This window comes from Tamandua tetradactyla, chromosome 7 (assembly GCF_023851605.1).
Source record: "Tamandua tetradactyla isolate mTamTet1 chromosome 7, mTamTet1.pri, whole genome shotgun sequence".
NCBI lineage: Eukaryota > Metazoa > Chordata > Mammalia > Pilosa > Myrmecophagidae > Tamandua > Tamandua tetradactyla.
Window position 1 is genome coordinate 16,041,841 of NC_135333.1, and position 25,018 is coordinate 16,066,858.

The 25,018-nt window shown below is 35.3% G+C and overlaps 1 protein-coding gene across 4 annotated transcripts in view; it reads left to right on the forward strand.

Moving 5' to 3' along the window:
• CATSPERE (catsper channel auxiliary subunit epsilon) overlaps positions 1 to 25,018 on the forward strand; it is a 249,994-nt gene that overhangs the window by 165,463 nt on the left and 59,513 nt on the right. For all 4 annotated transcript variants that reach the window (XM_077168505.1, XM_077168504.1, XM_077168506.1 and 1 more), the window contains 6 exons: positions 236 to 294; positions 2,166 to 2,241; positions 7,454 to 7,506; positions 11,157 to 11,207; positions 13,005 to 13,038; positions 13,107 to 13,186. In XM_077168505.1, the coding sequence (XP_077024620.1) occupies positions 236 to 294; positions 2,166 to 2,241; positions 7,454 to 7,506; positions 11,157 to 11,207; positions 13,005 to 13,038; positions 13,107 to 13,186 (353 nt within the window). The remainder of the gene's footprint in view (positions 1 to 235; positions 295 to 2,165; positions 2,242 to 7,453; positions 7,507 to 11,156; positions 11,208 to 13,004; positions 13,039 to 13,106; positions 13,187 to 25,018) is intronic.

The following is a 25,018-nucleotide window of genomic DNA, read 5'->3' on the forward strand; positions in this document are numbered from 1 at the left end:
ATTAGGGAAAATGCTAAATATACATTTCTTAGCTAAAGAAAGATCTAAATCTGTCTTGAAAGTATACATTGTGTCCTAGGAAAACCTGATTTACAATGACTAATACATTAACATATATGCTAATGTGAAGGCATTTTATGTCCCTGGATATGGAAAACCATAAACTACTAAAGTGATGCCCACCAACTCAACTTTTCTTGTTTTACATAAAATTTTTTTTTGTTTTCTCTTTTAGACAGTAACTTTTTTTCAGACTGTAAATTATGAGGCAGTAGATGATTACTTCAAATTACAGTAAGTATGACTTTTTAAAGAACCTACTCATAATTAAACATGTTATAAGATTATTGATTTGTAGGTATTCTTTTATTTATATGGTCTCATATGCTTTTAGATACCCAAATTTCAAATATGAGCGAAGATCTTCATTCATTTTGTACCAAATGAAGTTACAAAAAGGGGCTATTTCTTAATTCAGTAGTTTTCCAGCATGCTTTATCATTAATTCCCAAAGTCCCAATATACCATCTTTAAACAAAAATAAAAACTCTAATATCAAGTTGAATCAGAATCTATGAACTTTGGAATAACGTATCACCTAACCACTTAATTTGTGGAGAAAAATAACTAACATGGAATTGTGTCTTAAGGCATTTATTTCGTTGTCCTTATGGCCCAACTCAGTATTTCCTGGAAAAATAGCTCTATTCTTCTAGGAAAACATCCAATTTTCTTTAGCTTGCTGCTAGTACAAGTGAATTTGAGTACCCACTTTATACCAACTACTTCCTAGTTGAAAATACATAGTGAAAAAAGAAATAGTACCAGTTCCATAGTATTCAAATAAATAAACAAATTCCAAATAGTGTCAAGTGCTATTAATAAAATAAAAATAGAATTATGTGATAGAGAATGACTAGGAAGGGTGGGGGAAAATGTCACTTTAGACATAGTCATCGGGAGGCTCAGTTCATCTCTTTCCCCTTCATCTACCAACTTTCTTCTTTATTTATCTAATGTTGTGAGTTTCTTTGGGTATGTTTTGTTTTGTGGGTATTTATTTAGACTTCTGTTCAGGATACTTTAGGTAAGTCTTGTATTTGAGTAAAAACCCAGAAACTTTTAAATCAGTCATGGTAGGAAAAAAATCTACCTATAAGAAGAGAAATTTTGTAGAAAATGAAGATACAATATTTACTTTAACAATCCAAGCTATATTACAGAATTTAGCAAATCAAAGATTCCGTCAAATTGTAAGTCACCCTATTATTTTTATGTACTACTAAGCCAATCATGCTTATAAGATCTTCCTGATTTCAAAGGTATTAAAATGAGAAAAAAAAGTCTTAGAATTGATGAAATATGGTGCAGTGGTTTTAAAAATATAAAAATGTGTCATTTATATTCTCATTATAAATTACACTGAATATATAATTAATAAATATCTACATGTAAAGAGTATTTGAAGGAAAGGGGCATTTTATGGTTAGGTTTTTTGCGTTTGTTTTTTGTTTTAGAAAAGTAAAAACCTTAGCAGGAATGGGATGTGAAATTCTTCAAAATTTCTTCTTTTGTTCTTTTTTTAAATCTTACATTTGCCTGTTCTTTTTTGAACCCACACAAGATAATTCACATGCACTGTGTCTGACCGATCTGTAGAATCCAGTCAGATCATGTTAGGCAGTTTAATGTGGTTCAGAAAACTAATTTTGCAAGTTACCTTTATTGATCTGAAGGTGTGATCAACACCGGGGGGGAGGGTGGATTTATATGGATTAGAGAAGAACCAGTGCAATGGTGACAGCCTTGGAATACAGTACTTCCGGAAGCAGCACAAGCTGTCAGGAGCAGATCCCCATTATCCAGGGACTGAGGGTGTTAAAGAAATAGTGGGTTGGAATGCTTGATAGATGCATTCCACTATGCCAGTCCCATGCTGGCTAAAACATGGAATATCGTGAGTGGGAGTGACTTTAAGATATGACCAAAATGCAGAGCCACCTTAGCAGAAGCAGTAAGGAGTTATTACACCACCATCCTCCAGACCGCTCACGGTGGGTCCCGTTGCATCATGTGCATGAGACTTTTATCTGCTCTACAGAAAGCCAAATTCATATCTACCTCTCTTATCATTTGATAATAACTGCATGGGTTGTTCCTTCTAGAGACCAGAACACGGGTCTTTTGACTCTTCATATTCGGCCCAGCAGATTTTCAATGTCATGCCCACTGCCTCATAAGGTAAGTGATGTAGGTAGAGCACCAAGGCATTTACTTTGAGAACCTATAGGCAGTAAACCAAATAATAAACATTCCGCCCATACAATGCCACTCCCCTAATTCTGAGCAACAATTTCTAATGCTTCACTGTAGAGATAGCATTATTTTGCTTTGGAACAAATCAAATTTCCACTTTCCATGAGCTTACTATCTAAAGTGGGAAAAATAAACATATACAAAAATGTCAAATTATTAGTTTTAGAAGATAAATGTGTCTAAAAGAACATTGAAATTAATGGCAACAACTAAAGTTGGATATGGTTTGTCAGAAAAGATTGCCATTCGTGTCCATATTTACCTTGCATTTCTTTATTCAAAAACGTCAATCATACACAGGCCACAGCGGCTCAGGAGGCAGAGTTCTCGCCTGCCATGCCAGAGACCCAGGTTCGATTCCCAGTGCCTGCCCATGCCAAAAAAAAAAAAACTTCAATCATTTATTCATCCCCCCAAAATGCATCATTCGCCTATTATGTTTCCGTCAGTGTACTAAGTAATATGATTAAAAGATAAAAAGACAGAGAACTTGCCCCAGGGTTAAACAGAGTTAAGCTTAAGGAAATATGATATAATTAGTTAGCACATAGTCCAGAGAAAAGCCAAGCCATTTTGATTGGGACAGAAAAAATGAAACAGTGGTGATATATAAAATAACTTGAAGAATAGCAATTCAGCAATTCCCACAAATACAAAGGGAATTCAAGGAAAAGGCATATACAAAAGCAGTGGTGTGAAATAACAATGGTGTGTTCAGGTAACTGAAAGCATTATGAAATTAAACACAAATTCTTAATAAAAACAACCTCCTTTGAGTCTATGTTCCACACACAGGGAAGCTTTTTCTCTTTATCCCTTCCAGGCTAACTAACATTCAATAAACATAAAAGATATTGTGCTATACAAAAGGAATACAAAGTTAAATAAACAGAGTCCCTGACCTTGAGGACTTCCATATATGAATCCTTATTTCTACCTGGGCAAGGTTCCACAAAATTAGAGGGACTCCTGAACTGAGGCAGATGTGATCTGTCCTTAGGTGCTGCTGACACAAACTGCTTTCCCCCCAAATTGCCTGCCATTATATGTGAACAACTCTCCTGTATGCCTACCACCTAATACATCCAACAGTCTTTTTATGAAGCAAAAAACTGCAATCTCATTTCTCCATAAGTTCTTGCCCTATCCTATGTCTGTGTTTTCTATCATCAGCCCCTTGACAGCACCACACTATTCCAACAAAAATACCTTCCTGAAGCACTATGGTTGCTTCCCTCCCTTTCCTTCTCTAATCTATATATTTGTTAGGGATCTCTATTTACGTATCCTGCCCAGCCCAGGCATTGCTAAAGGAAGGTTAATCTAACCTAAGTTCGGATCCAAGCTCTGAACTTAGTTGCCTTAGTCATAAAATGCAAACTATAACATCTCACAGGATTATTCAGATAATTTAAGTGAGGTACCCAGAACAGAGCCTATCACAAAGTAATTATTGAATATCACTGGTTTCTTCCTTCTCTTCCCTCCTTGGCACACCTCAGGACATGGACAGTTCAAATCTAGCTACCTTCTGGATCCACTGCAGGTAGTTTGTATTGAAGCACCCAATGAAATAGAATGGAGAAATATTCAGTGGCTCCTAAGGCAAAGGGAAAATGTGACTTTGGGGATGGAAGTATTCTAGCGAGCCAAAGAAATCAAACCTATACACAACTACAAAGTATGCTCTCAACCACAGGAGCCCTTCTTTGTTCTCTTATACCTGCAAGTAAGCGTGGTAAATATAATAGAGATAAAGGCCCAGTTTATTATGTTTGTAACCATGGCCCACAGATTTCTTCTCCAGCGGATGAAGTTAAGCCCTTGTTAAACCTGCTAGCCAAATGAACCACGGATTGAGCCATTTGAAGGGGAGCCTGCTATCTTTGTCAATAAGTCTTAATAGGATGTAGCAGAGCAGCAAGTGAAACTTCAGCTCCAGCAGGGCTGCAGGCACCACGAATTAGAAATACAATCAGGCCACGCTGGTAGATCAATCCCCAGAGGGTCTTCGTAATTCCTTCCAAGATGAATTTTCCCAGGAAGGAATGACTACAACTCTAAGAAATTATATACCAAAATTTCTGTGTTGAGGGTCTCTAGAATTCCTGTCCCAGTTGTTCTGTTCCAATTGGAGGAAATTTGCCATGTCTAAGATAAGGCAGGAGTAGTACTGCCCTGTCTCTTAACTGAAGGGAATAGTATTAAATAAAGAAAATCAAAGCATTCGTTGTTTTCATTTAGGCCATATGTCAGAATCTATCTAATTAGTCCTGGGGAACTAGTCAGCCCTACAGCAGAGGATCCCCTAGAAGATAGGCTTTTTCCTGCTTCCCACACTCTGTACCTATAGTTCCTGTTCAAGATCCATCTATAGGTCAGCACTATTTTTAATCCTAGACATGACTGTTGATTCTGAGGCTAGGAGTGACTTTTGCCAACTAGAACCTGGGAGAGAAGGGATGTTTTAGATAAAATCAGCAAGTAATGGTGGGTCCTGAATATGATAGATTTGAGTTCCTCAGCCAATCATGTATGATATGTGTATAATTTAGTAAAGATAAATGACAGACCCATGTTTCTGAACACACTTGATAGGAAGGCAAAGATTTAATAATTAGGGGTCACATAAAAATTATATATGATTGTATATTTGTATAGCTTTAGTCCTTTGGGGATTCCTCTGTTTAGGAAGATCTGCATACCTTTCACTTATGTATTTTGACACAAGTGCTCACGTTTTCAGGAGAAAGGAGGCAGCGAGGGGCTCCAGGTGCCATGCTGGCTCCTGCCACCTGGTGAACAGCTCGTCGCCAGTCCCCTTCTCCTGACTTCCTGCCTGCCCACTCACTCTCCCTGTCATCACACGAAGACCACTTCCTTCCTAGTAATGGCTAGTGCATGTTTTGTGCAGAAGGAAGTCAGAAGAGTTAGAACCCTTTTTTAATAACTGCTATCCCTTGGTTCCTGGGAATAGGGCAGCCTTACTGATATGTGTGCTAGCAAGAGGCATAGCACTCCTCAAGAATTTTTTGCCCCATTTCCTTGTTTCTATTCTCAAGCTGTTCCATCTGACTGGTGGTGATAATGTTGGTGATAACATGATCCACCCCTTGATTTGGACTGTGGGCTAGCAGGCCAATTAGTTTTATTTAAAAAGATGGAAAACTTGGTAGGTAGTAAATCTGTCCCTTCTCCACCAAAGGGAAAATTTTAAGAACTGATTTCCAGATCTTTGACAAGGGTGGCAACCTGAAAAATGTGCAGTAATTCCCAGGGCTTTTATGTTTAGGAAAAAAGAACAGTATGGTGTTTTTCCTCTGTCCTAAATTTTTCTGGTTACCAGTACTTCAGTTACAGTCATAAAGCAAAACAGAATCTTGACACACCATCAGCTTTAAACCTAATCACACATATATTCACACAGTTTCTTACCCTAGCAGACAAATAGTTCCATCAGTCAGAGTTGTCTTACTACATTATCTCTGCTGCTTTCACTTTTCTGACCTAATAATTATATTATAGAAAATGGAAAGTCTATACCAGCCTAAATAAAATGACCCCCCCAAAAAATAAATAGATTAGGAAATCAAATGAACACAAATATAAGAACTTCTTATTCTTTAATGTCATGGGTTTTTGATAATGTTTTATAAATAATTTTCCCCACTTGATTTTTCCTTTATAAAATCCTATAGAAGAGTATTTAAAATACAGCCATTTGATAAATGTACAAATTGTACAGAACATTCATAAATATTTTACACATATAAGAGCATATAGAAGCCAACATATAAGTAAATTTAAAAATAATAATAGGGCAGTATGACGGTGGCTCAGTGGCAGAATTCTCACCTGCCACGCTAGAGACCCAGGTTCGATTCCCGGTGCCTGCCCATGCAAAAATAAATAAATAAATAAATAATAATAATGGGCAGGAAAGATTATGGTAGAGTGTTAAGAGATCAAAATCTGGTCCTGGGAGTGACATCATGTGGTTCAGGAAATAAAATTCATGAATTCCTTCTTTGGAACATTTCTTTTAAATAAAGACTAAAAGATTGGTTTAAGCGAGACAATTCTTTCAATGCACCAATCCGCCAAGACTGGCTAACATAATCTCTATCCCTACACTCCTGACCCCCAAATCCCTCTTATAAGGAATGGAGTAATAGGGCTTTCTAGATTTGCCTTATGGAAATGTGCACCATACAAGGACTGTTTTAAACCAGAAAGCAAGGGTCTAGAACCCACTTAGAAAGCCTGGAAGAGGGATGGGATTAGACAGCAGTGAGTAAGGTGTGCTGGAACCAGGTAGAGACAGAGTCAGCTTCCCAGATGAATTTAGAAACAGGACTCTGATTAAAGAGAAGTCAAATTACAGATGAGTAAAAAAAATATGGATATGATCATGGTGATGAATACACAACTACATGATGATATTGTGACCATTGATTGTACACTGTGTATGGAATGTTTGTCAAGAATGTTTGTAGGTTTGCGTGTTAAGTTTTTACATTAAAAATATTTTTTAAATATGTGTATAAAAATAAATAAATAATGGGGGATAAGGGGTAAAATAAATTGGGTTGATGAAGAAAAAAGAAGAATGAACTAATGTTGGGTTTGATTTATTGCAGATGGACTTTTGTGTGGAATATTTGAAAGCTATTGAGTGCAACTTGCAATGCTTAATAAAAATACTTATTATTAAAAAAAAAAAAGTCAAATTAGTACCCAAAGAATAAAATGTCAAGCCTGAAGAGCAAGGCAATATGCCAACTGGAGTTTAGGATGTAATGCGTTTGAGATTGAGTACCCAAGTAGAAACCTGCCAGCTGAGTTAAAGGAAGTATAGAGTTGATAGCCATGATGTAAAGGTGATGGTGCAAACTACATTAGACTTGGTCTCTGAGACAGTGAGTAAGAAAGTGGAAAACCAACCTTTGGGCTTTGAAGACAGTAAGGACAAAGGTAAGAAAAGAAAGGATAAAAACAGCACCGAACAGTAAAACAATACCGTATACTGAAAAGTTGATTATCTCAAATCTAAAACATAACTGCTTTACCTGTAGTGATATTTTAGGTCACATGAATCAGAACCACTGAATTCACCATCGAAATTACTTCATTTCAGGTGTTCCAAATAGCCGTTGGCTGTGATTCCGTTAAATACATTGCTGCTAAAGGGCAAGTATTTTTTTTCCATCTGCCCTGTCTTAATTTTTAAATTGTAAAGCAAATGGTGAACTAAATGGCAATTATTATTGATAATTTTAGCCTAATGACTGTTATGTCCATAATGAAATCCAAAATTGAATTGATTTCGTCATCTAGTTTGAATAGAATTTTTTGCCAAGTCAGATATTACACTTGAATCATACCAAAAAGAAAAGAATTAATCTTTTTCCCTATTACCAATATTTTAAAGCACTTCTTTTAATATAGACAGTTTCCATCTGTTGCTATCTGTCTCAGATACTAAGTCAACAACTTATCCCCAGAGAAATGTGAGGGAGAAACCTCTGGTTTCCATCCTATTCAAACAAGCTATCATTTCATTTCTATCAGAGAATTGCTTGTACCCACCTCAGAGAGACTCAGTTCCATTTCTTTAGGAAATTTTGAGGAAAACTTAATAGAACTGTCAGTGCTTTCTCCAGAGAATCCCAAGGTATGAATTTTGTTGATCTTACTATAGTTCACAATGAAGCACATTGTATTATTTTTTGTGGTAAAATATGTATAAATACAATTTCCCATTTTAACCATTTTTAGGTATACAATTCAGTGGTGCTACATGCACAATGTTGTACCACTGTTTCCAAAATTTTGTCATTACCCCTAATAGAAACTTTGTACCCATTAAGCAATAATTCCCCAATATTCCCTGCCCAATCCTCTGGTAATCTTTAACCAACTTTCTGTCTTTATGAATTTTCCTTTTTTAGATATTTCAAATAAATGAAATAATACAGTATGTGACTTGGCTTATTTTACTTGGTATAATGTTTTCACGGTTCATCCACATTGTAGAATTTATTAGAACTTCATTCCTTTTTATGACTGAATAATATTCCATTGTATAAATATACCACATTTTATTTTTCCATTCCTTTAGCGATGGGCACTTGGGTTGCTTCTACCTTTTGGCGATTGTGAATATGTTGCTATGAACATTCACGTGCAAGGATCTGTTTGAATCCCTATTTTCCACACAATGAATATTTTTATTGTGAAAAATAACATACATACAAAAAAGCAATAAAGTTCAAAGCATACCACAACAATTAGTTGTAGAACAGATTTCAGAGTTTGGTATGGGTTACAGTTCCACAGTTTTACTTCTAGCTGCCCAAAGACACTGGAAACTAAAAGAAATATCAATATAATGATTCTGCAATAATACTCATCGTTAAATCTAATCTTCTCTATATAACTTCACTTTCTCCTTTGATCTCTCTACCAATCTTCAAGAATATTTGGGCTATGCCCATTCTAACTCTTTCATGTTGGAAGGGGCTGTCAATAATATAGGATAGGGGGATGGAACCAGTTGATGTTCTGGAGAGGCTGGCCCGTCTGGGTTTCAGGATTTATCTGGCCTAGGAACGTATCTGGAGATTGAGGTTTCTGGAAAGCAATCATAAACACACTGGATTTTGTGTCATCCATTTGCCACAGCTCTTTCTTCTACATGGGGAAAATCAAGCTCAGCCTATATAAATCTATTTAACGGAGGTTAAAATATTGAAAACAATTTTTTTTGGCAATTCCTTGTCTTTGGGAATGGGGATGAGAAATTCTTATCTATTTTTGAAATGACTTGCTTTCATAATAATAATGAAGTCTATTCTATTATCTATCATTCTAATTTCTTTTGAGTACTGAATTGTAATAATCAGTTGGTGGACTGATAATTAATTAGTTCCATCCCATTCAACAAGGAATTTTGTATTTTCTAACAGCTTTGCCCCACCATTCCTTTTTTTCAGAAGACACAAAGACTGACTGATATATGTAGTTTGTATCATCCTATTTTTTGGATGGTCTACATCTTTGTTAGTTGAGTATAGTCTATGGATCAAAGTTTGCATCACCTGAGACCTTGTTAGAAATGCAGACTCTCAATCTTCCACCTAGACCTGCTGAACCAGAATCTGCACTTTAACAAAATTTCCAGATTACTATGGGTATTAAAGTTTGAGAATAACTATTCTTTGAAACATGTGTACCAAAATCATATATACCACTGCAGGCAGAATTCCTTCTCAGATCCTTGAATTCCTTCTTCAATAAAATGCACAGCATCTTAAATCAATCTACTGCTGGGAGCGTCTGGACAGTAATTGTCAAATAAGGTTGCTCATTAGAAACACTTGGAGACCATGATAAAAGCAATTTCAGAACTTTACTCTAGGCCTCTTAGTCACTGATTCACTGCTGTGGAATCCTAAAACAACCCTGATACCATGAACTGAAATTATAATAGGTCTAAGGTTTTCACAGTCACCATGGGAGGACCATTTTAGTTTTCAGGCTGCTAAATCAAATACCATATAATAAGTTGGATTAAACATTGGGAATTGATTGGCTCACAATTTGAGGTTTGCAGATGTCCAAAATTCAGGCATCAGCAAGGTGATACTTTTTCCCTAAAGACTGGCATTCTGGGGCTGACCGCCAGTGATCTTTGGCCCTTGGTTTTTCTGCCACATGGCAATGAAGCACATGGTGGTATCTTCTCCTTTCTCTTCAGGGTTCTTCTGACTGATCCCTGTGCTTCTCTTTCTGTTGCCTTCTCTATAAGGCTTCTAGTTATAGGACTAAGACCCCTCCTTAATCCAAAGACTAAAGTATATTGGGTAAATGGAAATACTAGCAGTCAGTGAGAGGGAAGGGTAAGGGGTACAGTATGTATAAGTTTTTTCTTTTTTCTTTTTATTTCTTTTTCTGAATTGATGCAAATGTTCTAAGAAACAATCATGGTGATGATATTGTGAGGTTTTTTTAATTATATACTAAGAATGGAGTGATAATATGATAAGAATGTTCGTGTTTGTATGTTGTTATATTTAAAAAAATTAATTAAATTTTTAAAAAAGACCCCTCCTGATACAGTTGGCCACAGCTAAATTGAAGTAACCTCATCAAAACATCCTATTTATGATGGGTTCACACCCACAGGAATGGATTTGACTATATTTTTCTGGGGTACTTAGCTCCAAGTCACCACAGAGGCCTAGGACAGTTTAGGGTACAAGGTACCACAGGAGAGTCAGAGGAGTTGTCAGTGAAGAATGACATCACTTTTGTCCAATTTGGATCAAGGGTTGGAGGGGGGTGGTCTACACCTCCAGTGTCTCTCTAAATAAAATTGTGACTAGGATTCCTTCTAAGTTATATTGAATCATTTTACTTACTAAAAACTTCATCATGTAATAGACCATTATAGCCTTATGTCTACATGCAACTTAACTAGAAATAGTTAATCCTTAAAATAAGTTTCTTTCCAGTAAGACCAGAAAGCAAGTTTATGTGGAATAAAATATCCAAAGAAACTGTCTTAATTTTGATAAATTATCTAGGAATTTTCAATAGTCATGTATTAAATATATGAGGTAAATCAGTAGACTTCAGATTTTGGCATTACTAGAAATATTTGTAAAACCGATTGTTAAAAAAAAAAATAAAAGGCATGCACCAACCCCAGTGATTCAGAAAATGATGATTTGTGATCTTCTCGCAAGTTTGAGAATTGCTGAGTTAGATGTTTAAATGTTTCTGCAAATTTATAAAAAATGATGATATTATAACTTTACTGTGTTTTACTTTTATAGATTTAATAAAACAGCATGCTTTCAACATAATGTTTCTTATGTGATTGACAAGTAAGAAAATCTTTTAACAAAATCACTGTTTTATATTAATGTAGAAGCAGTAATGTAAGCAGTTATTAGTTAAATTCCTATTAGCATCAATGTATTTGGGTTGACATTGTACAGTCAGTTTTGGCATTAAGAAAAATGTGTAGAAACTATAATGACTAACTTTTCTGAGACAAACAAATGTGAGTTAAAATCTCTCCCATCAAATTAATTGAATAAACAAAGCAAGCCTTATTTTCATATAGTTTCAAATCCCATATTGCTCCCCCTAGTTAAATGAAGACATACAAAACTATTTTTTCCTATATAATTTTTCTCTAATTCTACACAGCTGTAGGTAAATTAGTTAATGTAGCTAAATTAGCTACTTTAGCTGTAGCTAACTAATGCACAGCATTAATAAATTCCAACTTCAAATATTCTGATTGCTTTGCTATCCTTGTATTTTTTATCCATATTTAGTTTTAATAAGGCGATTTATTAAAGAGATAATGAAATAAAATCTGTAAGCTTTGTATCTTTATAAGCCTTCTCATATAATTAAATACTTTAGAACTATTTATTAGACTGTCAAAAGCATAGTAGTCCACAGCTTCTGAAATATTTGCAAGAGCTTTTGAAAAGCTGTACAATTTTCTACTTTAAATCCTCCTTAATTAAAATAAATGAGGGTGGGCAACGGTGAATCAGTGACAGAGTCCTCGCCTGCCATGCCAAAGACCCAGGTACAATTCCCAGAGCTTACCCATGCAAAAAATAAAATAAATAAAAGAACGAGGGTTTAACTTCTAGGCATATCCTTCAAGTGATTTCATGAAACTCAAACGTGGCGTAAGAGATATGGAGTAGTCTAGATGCTCTGGGTTGCAATGCTTGTTGAAGGCAATAGGTCTAATAGCAAGAGTGAGGAAGAAATGTTTAAGAGTTGGTGGGGACACTGCCTTTCAGTGTTTGTGCTACAGCTGGATCTGAAGGGCAAGAATACAAAGTAGGCTAGTCCACTATTCTACCATTGTGGGAATTTATTGAATTCTGTTCCCTGGAGCATGGTAAATTATATGGAGCATGTGGTTGGTGAAGGTGATTCAGGTTTGAGGTTGATAAGACTGGGAAAATGTGGAAGAGAGTGGTTTTGAAGGCATAAACCCTTGAGTTCATGAAGTTGGATTCTATTATAGGAGGAAGCTGAAGTTTTAAAGCTTTACTGTTTTAAACTACTTTATTCTTTGATCTATTAATATTTTAGAAAGAATTGCACTGGACTAGCCCAATGAATATGGGCTTTATAACCAGGCCTCTTAGTAGAGCAAGGTTTGTAGCCTTGAACAAGTTTCACACAACTTCTAAGTGTGCCATATCTACAAAGGGAGGACAATAATTCACAGCTTGTGGTTATTGTGAGAATGTTTTTTTTTTTTTTTTTTTTTTTAAAGGAAAGACAGAGAGAAGGAAGGAAGGATAGAAGGAAGGAAGGAAGGAAGAAAGGGAAACATTTCCAAACATTTTCTTGCTTTATTGTATTTTGTTTTTCCGTTTTTGTTACATGGGCTGGGGCCGGGAATCGAACCGAGGTCCTCCGGCATAGCAGGCAAGCACCCTGCCCGCTGAGCCACCGCGGCCCACCCAGAATGTTTTAATATGTGTAAAAATTGCCTGAAATATAGTAAACACTTAGTATTTTGTAATTATGGTTGCACCTCCTTGACTAGGAAAATATATATTTAAACAAAGTAATGATTTTAATTTTTGAGTTTGAAAAGAAGGAAGGGAAATAAATAATGAAAAATGTCTTTTTTATAGGTCATATCTGAGGCATCAGCCATCTGAAGACTTGGTAAGAATATTATAATTTTATCAGTGGTTCAAATATATAAGATAACTAAAAAATTTTTCCTTTTCTAGATAGTAACATATGATTGGAAAGAATATGGTTGCCCGTTGAGACTTGCTATTGGAGAAAAGTTTCATCCCGTGATTCAACTGTAAGTATTCGCCACCAAATTTTTAACTTGTTTTGATAGTTTCAAATTCAAGTCTGAAAACAAGGCTAAAAACCATTCATGTAATAATAAATATTTTGAGCATGCAATGAATGTGAGACTCGGTTTTCAGTACTAGTTACACAAAATTGGGTAAACACATGGTCCCTGCATGTTCAGGGGGGTTATAACTTATTAGCTGAGACATAAGTATGTAGGAGAGCTGAGACCCTTCTCAGGGATACGGGCAGCATCTTAACCCTTGCTTTATCCTCTCTAAATCTCTCTCCAAGCAGCTACCAGCTCCCCTCTCTATCTCAAAGAAATTACCCTCCCCAGATGACATATGACTTCCATTTCCATGGGCCAATAATAAGTGAGGGCTGTAAGGAATAGTAAAGTGAAGAGATTTAAAAAACATTATCCCTAATTCTTAAAAATATTTCAAAATAAAAATTATGAATAAAGCACTATAACGAAGTCTTTTCCAAGTAATTCCGTATTTGTTTGCTTGACTTCTCTGGCTTTATTCCTTTATTCTTGATTTATAATAATAAAAGTAATACAACTTGTTACAAAATTGAAAATACAGAAAAATTTTAGGTATAAATGATAATATTTATGTCTTTCTAATTTTGCTATCATAAATAAAATTTCTGTGAATATCCATCTACATACATGTTTGAGCAGTAATCTAGTTATACCATTAGAACAAATTTCTGGAAGTGAAATTCCTATATCTATAACATCAAAATTTTAGTCAAGGCATTAGGCTTTTGGGGACCTCTTAGGCTGAACACAACTTCTGATCTTTTCTGATCTCTCAAGAGTAGGTGGATGCAAAAGTAATGAATCAGGTGCTCCAATCTATTTATGCTACCAGAGCTTTCTCTGTTGGAATTCAGAAGGCCTCTGCCAGCTTTCTCTGTGCCTCATCTCTCACCAATGTGGCACTTCAAAAGAATCTATTCTGTGCCCCCTCCCTCTTACATCACCCTCTTACAATCCCTGTGTCATGGGATCTTGGTGCTTTCAGGGTAATAGGCTATCTTCTTTGAGTTTTGATCTCCTAGACATCTAATCATGCCACTGCTTTTCCTGGGCATCCTAGGCATTCCTTGCCCCACCAAGAGCTAGGTATTGGGTGGGCTTTAGCCCTAGCACTCCATCGGCACTGCTGTCCTATGTGATCAGTGACCTTCACATTGCTAAAACCAACGACCAATTCTCAGGCCTCACCTTATTTTGATATTATTAAAAAGACTTGAAACAGTCATTCCGTCCTACTTGAAATATTTTCTTCACTTGAATTTAAGGATATCACATTCTCCTGCTTTCCCTGCTATCTCACTGGTAGTTCCCCTTACTCTCCTTTTAGTTTCTCCTTTTCTCTTTGACCTCTTACTATGCTTTCCTTTCTTTTCTCCTTCTCAACTCAGTCTTCTGTGGATCTCATCCATTCTCCTGGATCTAAATGTCTCAATATATTGATGAATCCCAAAACTGATCTATAGCCTGAACATCCTCCTTTGTATTAGTTGAGTACAGTTAAACTATGCTGCACTGACAAATAAACACTAAAATCTCAGTGTTTAACAATTTAACTCTTTTCATGTCACAGTCTGATGTGACTTGGTGGCCCTTCAATTCTTTTTTTTAAATTTTAATGCAATTGTATTGAGATATATCCACATACCACACTAACCTCCTGAAGTATGCAATCACTGGTTCACAGTATCGTATCATCACATAGTTGTGCATACATTCCCATGATCAATTTCAGAATATTTTCATTACTCCAGAAAAGAAATAAAAAGAAAATAGAAAACCCAAATCCTCTCCCCCGCTATATATTGACCTATAGTGTTGGTTTGGTATATTTGTTATTCCTTATAATAGTGTCATATGTTTGCTCTAGTTCACAGAAGAACTTTTTAATACTTGTACGGTTAATCACAGTCATTGTCCATCACAAGATTCACTGTGTTATACAGTCACACATTTTAACCCCTAACTTTCCTTCTGGTGACATACATGACTCTAAACTTCCTCCTTCTACCACATTCACATACCACTCAGCATTGTTAATTATTCTCAAAATAATATATATATTTTTAACATTAGGGAAAGTTTAATCAAGAATTGCTTTATTGATACAAAAGAATATACACAAACTATAAGATGCTAAGAAATTTAAATATCTAAGTCATAGCAAACAGGTGGCAATTCAACATCCAGGGTCGACAGAATGCTTGAAGGAGACTGCAACACAGCAGGTTCCCACATCAGAGATGGCATCTTCACGGGGGAGGGCGGACCCAGCTCTAATAGCTTTTCAAGTTCCCTTTCCTTTTTGAGGCACTACAGCACTGCTTTCCACAGTAGCGACACCATCCTACATTCCCAACAATGAATGAGTTTTCCTAGTTCTCCATATTCTCTCCAACATTTGTCATTTTTAATTTTTTAATAGTAGCCATTTTAATGGAAGTGAATAGTGTCTCGCTGTGGTTTTGATTTGCATTTTCCTAACAGCTAATGATGTTACACATCTTTTCATGTGCTTTTTGGCCATGTGCATATCTTCTTTGAAGAAATGTCTATTGAAGCCCTCTGCCCATTTTTTAATTGGGTCGTTTGTCTTTTTGCTGGTGAACTATAGGAGTTCTTTATATATTCTGGATATTAAACCCTTATCAGAGATGTGCTTTCCAAATATTTTCTCCCATTCTGTAGGTTGTCTTTTTATGTTCATGATGGAGTCCTTTGATGCACAAGTTTTTAATTTTCAAGAAGTCCAATTTATCTACTTTTTCTCTTGTTGTTTGTGTTTCACATGTAAAGTCCAAGAAATCATTGCCTAACACAAGGTCCAGAAGATGCTTCTTTATGTTTTCTTCAAGGAATTTTATAGTTCTGGTTATTATATCTAGGTCTTTGATCTATTTTGAATTTATTTTTGTATATAGCATGAGGTAGGGATTCTCCTTTATTCTTTGGCTATGGGTATCCTTTTTCCAATATCATTTGCTGTAGAAATTGTTCTTTCCCAATGGAGTAGATTTGGCGCCCTTGTCAAAAATCAGTTGGCCATAGAGTTTAAGGCGTGGCACACCTCATTCAGGATAGTTTTAATCCTATTTCTGGAATACTTTATAAACACAATGAATATATAGTAGAAAAAAAGCCATGGAAGCAAAAAGCTGAAAGTAACAGAACCCAGAAGAGAAGCAGAGATCAGCAGACACCACTGTATGCCTTACCAAGTGGCAGAGGAACCAAGGATCACTAGCAGTGGTCTTAGGGAAGAATGCTTCACCCTGATGCCTACTTTGTTTGGACATTTTCCCAGAGTAACTATTCAACTAAATTCTAATCAAAGCTCCTGATGCTTTTTTACAGTGATCATAAACCTGATTCTAAGCTCAATAACAGAATACAAACATAACAGAAGCCCTGACATAAAATTGAAAAAGAACAAAGTTGGAAGGATAACACTATCGAATGTCACAAATTTTTAAACAGCTATATAACAACAACAACAACAAAGAATGGCATTAGCATGAGGGAAAATAGAAGAATGGAACATAATAAAGAATTTTAAACTATAAGGTCACATATTTACGGCTCCTGCTTTTTTGGCAAAGATACAAAGTAAATCCAGTGGAAAAAAATCTGTCAATAAATGATATTGAAAAAAATTGATTTCCATTATGCAAAAAAATGAAAAGTTAACTTAGATGTATACCTCACACCATATAAGAAAAAAAACTCAAAATGGATCATAAATTTAAATGTTGCTTAAAAACATAAATTTCTAGAAGAAAAGATTTGAGAAAAAAATTGTGACTTAGGGAAGCCAAGGATTTCTTTTAATAGAAAAGCAAACTCTGTAAAAATAAAAAACTGATAAATTATATGTCATCAAAATTAAACATCTGTACTTCAAAAGAAACTGGTAAGAGTATTAATGAAGAGAAACCACACAGAGGGAGAAAACATTTTCATATAGTATGTCTCAAAAAAATATCAAATATACGTAGAGAACTTTTAAAATTCAATAATAAGAAAACAAAGAACCAAAATTTAAATACTGGGCAAAATCTTGGAATAGACACTGTACTAAAGAAGATATACAGATGATCATTAAAAACACATCAAAATGAGTAAAAAATATGGATAAAAGTAAACAAATAATAGAGGGAACAAAGGATAAAATAAATTGGGTAGATGAAATACTAGTAGTCAATGAGAGGGAGTGGTAAGGGGTATGATATGTATGAGGTTTTCTTTTTTTCTTTTTACTTCTTTTGCTGGGGTAATGCAAATGTTCAAAAAATTATCATGATAATGAATACATAACTATGTGATAATATTGTGAGCCACTGATTGTACACCATGTACGGAATGTTTGTATGTTTGTTAACTTTTATCAATAAAAATATTTTTTAGAAAAAACCTAAGATTCCCCTACCAGCCCTCTCCTTTGTTCTAATGTCTTTTCCCCAAAGCAGTCAATTTTGCTTGTTTTATTTTTGAATTTTTAGTTTTGCTTTTGCTTATATCTTTTTTATCTTGCTATCTTAAGATATTATGGTCTGAAATATGAGAACTTAGCCTTTTTACACTATTCTCTCCTTTATCCCAGTCCTAATTTTGAAAGTTATTTAAGCTGTTGTTTTGACATGTGCCTTGAAATCATGGGCTCAACTGATGGAGTTTTTCCTGCAGGGGACATTTCGTAATATCTGGAGGCCATTCTGATTCTTAGGACTTGGGGTAGGGTGCTACTAGTATCTAGAAAGTTGTGGTTAAGGATAACTGCTAAAGGTGAAAGAATACACAGGTGAGGCTCCATCCCCTACAACCAAGTATTAGTGTCCCAAACGTCTATATTGCCAATGTTGAAGAACTCTGTTCTGAATGAAATTAATATTCAATTTCTTGCATCAATTTCATGTGTTTCTCAAGTCCCCAGTATGTTAAAAAGACATTGGTCACCTAGACATCTTTTACATCCTCTCACACTTTTCATCTTCTATACTAAATTTTAACCTGCCAGAGTTAAAATACATACATTACATTCTGTAATCATATTAAATTCCACTATAACAATTATTTTTGTTTCTCTCTTGGTAAAATGCCAAAGCCTGTGATAACTGTCAGCATCCAGGTCAAATTAAATTTCTCTTTTTATGGATCTATTAATTGTTCAAAAACCATAAAATATTAAAACTTACAATTTGCTAAATAAAACAAACAAACAAAAACACACCAAAATGCCCAACATCATTAGTCAGCATGGAAATGGAAATTAAAACCACAAGTGGATATCATAATCTATTAGCAGGGTTAAACTTAAAAAGATGGACCATACGAAGTATTGGCAAGGATGTGGAGAAACTGGAGCTGTCCAATGCTGCAAATAGTAGAACTACTTTGCAAAAACAGTTTGACATTTTCTCTGGATTTTTTTTTTTTTTAAATGGGCAGGCACCGGGAACCGAACCCGGGTCCTCAGGCATGGCAGGCAAGCACTCTTACCTGCTGAGCCACCGTGGCCCACCCTTTTCTCTGGATTTTAAACTTATACTTATGAAAAAGCCATTTTACTCCTAGGAACTTACAGGAAAAGAAATAGCATGGTTATAGAATACTTATAGAATACGTATACACAAATATTCAGCTTTATTTAAATAGCCATGAAATGGAAAACAAAACAAATGTTAATCAATAGGACAATGGATAAACACATTGTGTATACGTACTGCTCAGCAATTTTTAAAAAATCAACTATTGAGACACATCCACAATGTGGATAAATCTCGAAGTAATAATGATTAGTGAAAAAAATCATACAGTGAAATGTTTATACTATATGATTTTATTTATTTAAAATTCTAGGAAATAGGAACTAATCCAGTGCGACCGAAAGCAGATCAATTTTTGCCTGAGGAAGATGGTCTAGTGAGGGGATTGCAAAATAGCAAAAGAAAACTCTTTTGATTTGGTGACGGTTTCAAGGGTATTGTTGAGGTTAGATCATGCTCCCTTAAAGATATGTTCAAGACTTTACCTGAGTTCTTATGGGTGTGTTGACATTTGTAAATAAGTCCTTTGGAAGATATTATCCCCCAATATGACTGGAGGTCAAGAAAAGCCACAGGAAGAAGCCAGAAGTCAGTGGAAAGCAGAAAAGCAGACAAAAGGAGAAAGAGGTCAGCATGTGCTACAAGCCAGCCCCAGAAGTCTATAGACGTTGGGGAGATGGCATGATCTTGTCAGTGCCCTGATTTGCATCTTCTAGTCAGCCACACTATTAGAAAAAAATTCTTGAGGTTAAGACAAAAACAAACAAAATCAACTGGCCATGGATGGGAATGTTACCCCGTAAAGCTTGATCATCCCTCAAAAACTTCTCCAGTAATTCCCCATTTCAACTGAGAGCAACTCAAGCTTCACAATAGCAGGAAGAAAAAAAAGAAATAACTAAGCATATATTCAGTAAAGATGTTATACCATTTATGGAGAAAGTGACATAACATTATTAAAAGTCATAAAAGAGGACTACAATAATTCAATAACTACACCACGTGCTTTAATAGAGAGACTCAGTTTCATAAAGGTATTATCTCTCCTCTAATTTATCCATAAACTACAATTCCAAAAAAAATTCCAGCAAAGACTTAAACAGGATTTGACAAGCAGATTCTGAAAGTTATATGGAAAAGCAAAGGGCCAGAAATAGAAAAAAATATCTGACAAAGTTCAAGCTCTAGAAATTCCAGAGTAGCTTCTATTTGACATGCCTCTGACCAAAACAATTATATGCTCTGGATAAAATGAAATAAATAATTGTTTGAAAGCACTGGAGAGAAGAAATTTGATATGATCCTTGAAAGAAGGTGTTCTAGTTTGCTAGCTGATGGAATGCAACACACCAGAGACGGATTGGCTTTTAATAAAAGGGGATTTATTTTGTTGGTTCTTCAGAGGAAAGGCAGCTAACTTTCCACTGAGGTTCTTTCTTACGTGGAAGGCACAGGATGGTCTCTGCTGGTCCTCTCCAGCAGCCTGGGTTCCAACAACTTTCCCCGGGTGACTTCTTTCTGCATCTCCAAAGGCCTGGGCTGAGCTGCAAGTGCTGAGATGAGGAATGCTGAGCTGCTAGGCTGTGCTACATTGCGTTCTCTCATTTAAGCACCGGCCAATTAAGCCAAACATCACTCATTGCAGCAGACACGCCTCCTAGCCGACTGCAGATGTAATTAGCAACAGAGGAGATTCACGTACCATTGGTTTGTGTCCGCAGCAACAGAACTAGGTATGCTCACCTGGCCAACTTGACAACTGAATCTAACTAACATGGAAGGGAAGATTTTATAAATAAGCTTTTCCTCTGAGGTCACTTAATAGTCTGTGGCAGGGTATGAAGGAATAGGATTTTAATAGAAAGTTTCAGTACTACTGGAGAGAAGAGACAAATAGAGAAATCTGGTACCACCAAAGCAGCTGTAAATTGAAATGCTGGAAAGGACAGAGTAATTTAGGGGGAGCAACAAAAATTTGGAAAATGTTTTCCTCAAATCCTTGACTAATTCTTGAACTGTGCATGTGCAGAGAGAGGCTTCAAGGAACCAAGTAGAAAACACCTGTTAAGGGTTAGATATTTTAACTTTTGCCTGCTGCTCAGAGACAAAGATTGGAGTTTAAGTCCTGACAACTTAGATGGTATTGGAAAACACCTTAGGCTTTACATTTAAACCAGAAGGACTACATCTGGTAAGCCAAGAACAAAATACTATGCAATTAAGGGCAAAACTAAAAATTAAAAAGCCCAAACAAGTTCTAAAACTAAGTCTCAGCAAGATCAGAGAGATCCAGCAGTAATTTATCTTTCTACCAGAGCAAAAAATAATACTCCTGTGCTGGTTTGAAAGAATTTATGTACCCTAGAAAAGCTATGTTTTAATCCTAATCAATCTTGTGGGAGCAACAGTTTCTTCTAATCTCTATTCAGTATTACAGGCTGGAAACTTGATTCGTTTTCTCCATGGAAATGTGACTCAATTAATTGTGGGTATTAAACTTGATTAGATGGAGATGTGTCTCCACCCATTCTATGTGGGTCTTGATTAGTTTACTGGAATCCTATAGAAGAGGAAACATTTTGGAGAAAGCTGAAGATGCAGAGAGAGCAGAGAAGGACAACAGAATGAAGAGCTGCGAAGCAAAGTCTACCAGCCAGCGACCTTTGGAGATGAAGGAGAATGCCCCTGGAGGAGCTTCATAAAGCAAGAGGCTTGCAGATGATGCCATGTTCACCGTGTGCCTTTTCACTTGAGAGAGAAACCCTGAATTTCATTGGCCTTCTTGAATCAAGGTATCTATTCCTGGATGCCTTAGATTGGACTTGCTTTAATTGGGACATTTTCATGGACTTAGAACTGTAAATTTGTAGCTTATTAAATTCCCCTTTTTAAAATGCCATTCTATTTCTGGTATATTGCATTCCAGCAGCTAGACAACTAGAAAAACTCCTTAGAGGAAAATAACAAAATCCAAAGTATCAACAATATATCATTTTAAATGCACAATACAAACTCAAAAATTATTAACCATCCAGAGAAGCAGCGAAATGAACCATAATAAGTAGAAAAGGCAGTCAACAGTAGCAGACTGCAGATGACCCAGACACTGGCTGGCATTAGCAGACAAGAATTTTAAAACAATTATAAATATGTTAAAGGATTCCTAGGAAAAGGGTATAGAATGGGTGAACAGGTAGGGAATCTCAGCAAAGAAATGTTAACTATCAAAAAGAGCTAAATAGGAATACTATAATTAAAAAAATACAGTGTCAGAAATTTAAGAAAAAAAACTCAGCAGATGGACTTAATAGCAAATTGGACACAGCAGAAAAAAAATTAGTGAAATTGAAGATAGTTCAATGGAATTTATACAAAATGAACTAATGAGAAAATAATTTTTAAAACATTAACTGCCTCAATGACCTGTGAGATAATATCAAGCAGTCTAATTTAAATATAATTGGAGAGAAAAAAATGAGAGAGAAATATTTTTTGAATAAATATTGGCTAAAGTGAACCCAAAATTGGTGAAAACTATCAACTCACAATCCCAGAAGCTTGATGAACACTATGTGGGATAACAATGAAGAAAACCACACCTAAGTACTTGTTTTGGTTTGCTAATGCTGCTGGAATGTTATATACCAGAAATGGATTGGCTTTTACAAAGGGGAATCAACAGGCTGACTCTAAAATGTATGCGGAAATGTAAAGAACCCAGAAGAGCCAAAATAATATTTAGAGAGAGAAACAAAGTTAGAGTATTTACTTTAACTTATTTCAAGACAAATTAAAAACTATAGTATTAGTGTATAAGGAATTCCTTTCCAACAAATGGTAGCAGAACAAAAAGAAAATGAATCTTCACTGATAACTTACAACATACTCAAAAATCAATTCAAGATAAATCATAGACAAAGAAGCCTTAGACAGAACACAAAAAGTACTAATCATTAAAAAAATGATAAATCTGACTTACTCAAAGTTTAAAACAATAAAAAATTGAAAAGACAAATCACTGTCTTGGAGAAAATATTTACCATATATATTTCTCACAAGGACTTATATCAGAATATATAATGAATTCTTACAAATCAAAAACAGAAATATTTTAAAAATTAAAGTGACCAAATGACTCAATGTTTCATATGAGAAGATAGATACTGAACATAATCATTGGAGAAATGAAAATTTAAAATATAGTGATATACCATCTATATTCGCTAGGATAGCAAAGTAGTAAAATATTGACAATGCCAAATATTGGTGACTATGGAGAAAAGCCAGGACATTCATATTCTGTTGGGAGTATAAAATTATTTTGATAGATTCTTACAATAATGGCCCCAATGAATCACACCTATCAACATCCATCCTTTGTATAGTGCCAGTGAGGCACCAGCATATGTGACACATGCAGAGGCTTGATAGGTATTTTCACATTAGAGTTTGCTTTCTTGGAACCTTAGGACTCTATGTTCAAAAAAGTCAAGGAGGAAAGATGATGTGTAAAGAAAGACCCAGTCTTCCCTGCTGTCCCAGCTGCAGTTAGCCTCCAGATGACCTATCTGTTGAAGGAAGCCATATGAGTACACCCAGGTGATATCAACAGAAGAAATGATCAGGCAACTCAGATAACTGTGAAGAACAATTGTTGCTTTAAGACACTACATATTGTAGAGGTTTGTAATACAAAAACTGTACATGTACCTAGAAATATAGTGCTGCTATGATAAAAACTTAAATTATTTAGCATTGGCTTTGGAACCAGGCAGGCACAGGACCTAGAAAAGTAGTGAAGAGAAATAAATGGAAGAACATACCATGTTCACAGACTAGAAGATATTATCATTAAAATGCCAATTCTACACAAAGTGATTTATAGATTTAACACAATTTCAATCCAAATTCTGACAGCCTTCTTTGCAGAAATGGAAAAGCCAATCATCAAATTCATATAAAAGGGTTAGGGGTCCTAAATATCCAAAATCATTTTGAAAAATAAGAATGAAGTTGGAGGATTTTCACTTACCAATTTCAAAATGTATTACAAAGCTACCATCATCAAAACAGTGTGGTCATCAATCATATAAAGACTAACATATAGACCAATGGAATTGAATTAAGAGTTCAAAAATAAACCCTCACACTTATGGCCAAATGATTTTTGATAAGGGTGCCAAGTCCATTCAAAGGGGAAAGAATAGTCTCTCGAACAAATGGTACTGGGAAAACTGACTAGCCACATGCAAAAGAATGAAGGTGGAACCCTATCTCACAGCATGTTCAAAATGTAACTCAAAATAGATTCATGCCTAAATATAAATAACAAATCTATAAAACTCCTAGATGATAATACAGGGAACATCTTCAGCACCTTGGTTAGGAAATGGATTCTTACATTACACCAAAAGCACAAGCAACAAAATTAAAAATAGAGCAATGAGACCTCATCAAAATTAAAAACTTTTGTGCATCAAAGGATATTATCAAGAAAGTATAAAGATAACCTTCATTGTAGGAGAAAATATTTGTAAATCATATATTTAATATCCAAGGTTTAATATCTAGAATATATAAAATATTCTATACACCGTAACAACAAATGTTACATGTTATATGTATACAACATAACAACAAAAAGACAATCCAATTTAAAAAAAGACTTAAATAGATATTCCTCTAAAGAAGACCTCTAAAGAAGATATACAAATGGCCAGGAAACACATGCAAAGATGCTCAACATCATTAGCCATTAGGGAAATGAAAGTCAAAATCACAATGAGATACTACTTCATGGTCACTAGAACAGCTTTTATTTAAAATGTGTTTATGAGGATGTGGAGAAATAGGAACACTTGTACTTTTTGGTGGAAATGTAAAATGGTACAGCTGCCATTCAAAACAGTTTAGCTGTTCCTCAGAAAGTTAATTATAGAATTACCATATGACACAGCAATCCCTCTTCAAGAATTGAAAACTTAGACCTAAACAGATATCTGTACACCAGTGTTCACAAAAGCATTATTTGCAATTGCCAAAAGGTGGACAGTCCAAGTGCCCATCAATGAAAGAATGGATAAACAAAATGGTGTGTGTGTGTGTGTGTGTGGACATACGTATGCACATGGAGCATTAATTAGCAGTAAAAAGGAATGGGATCTAATACAGACTACAACATGGGTGAACCTTGAAGACATCATGTTGGACAAGATAAGCCAAACACAAAAGGACAAATTTTCTA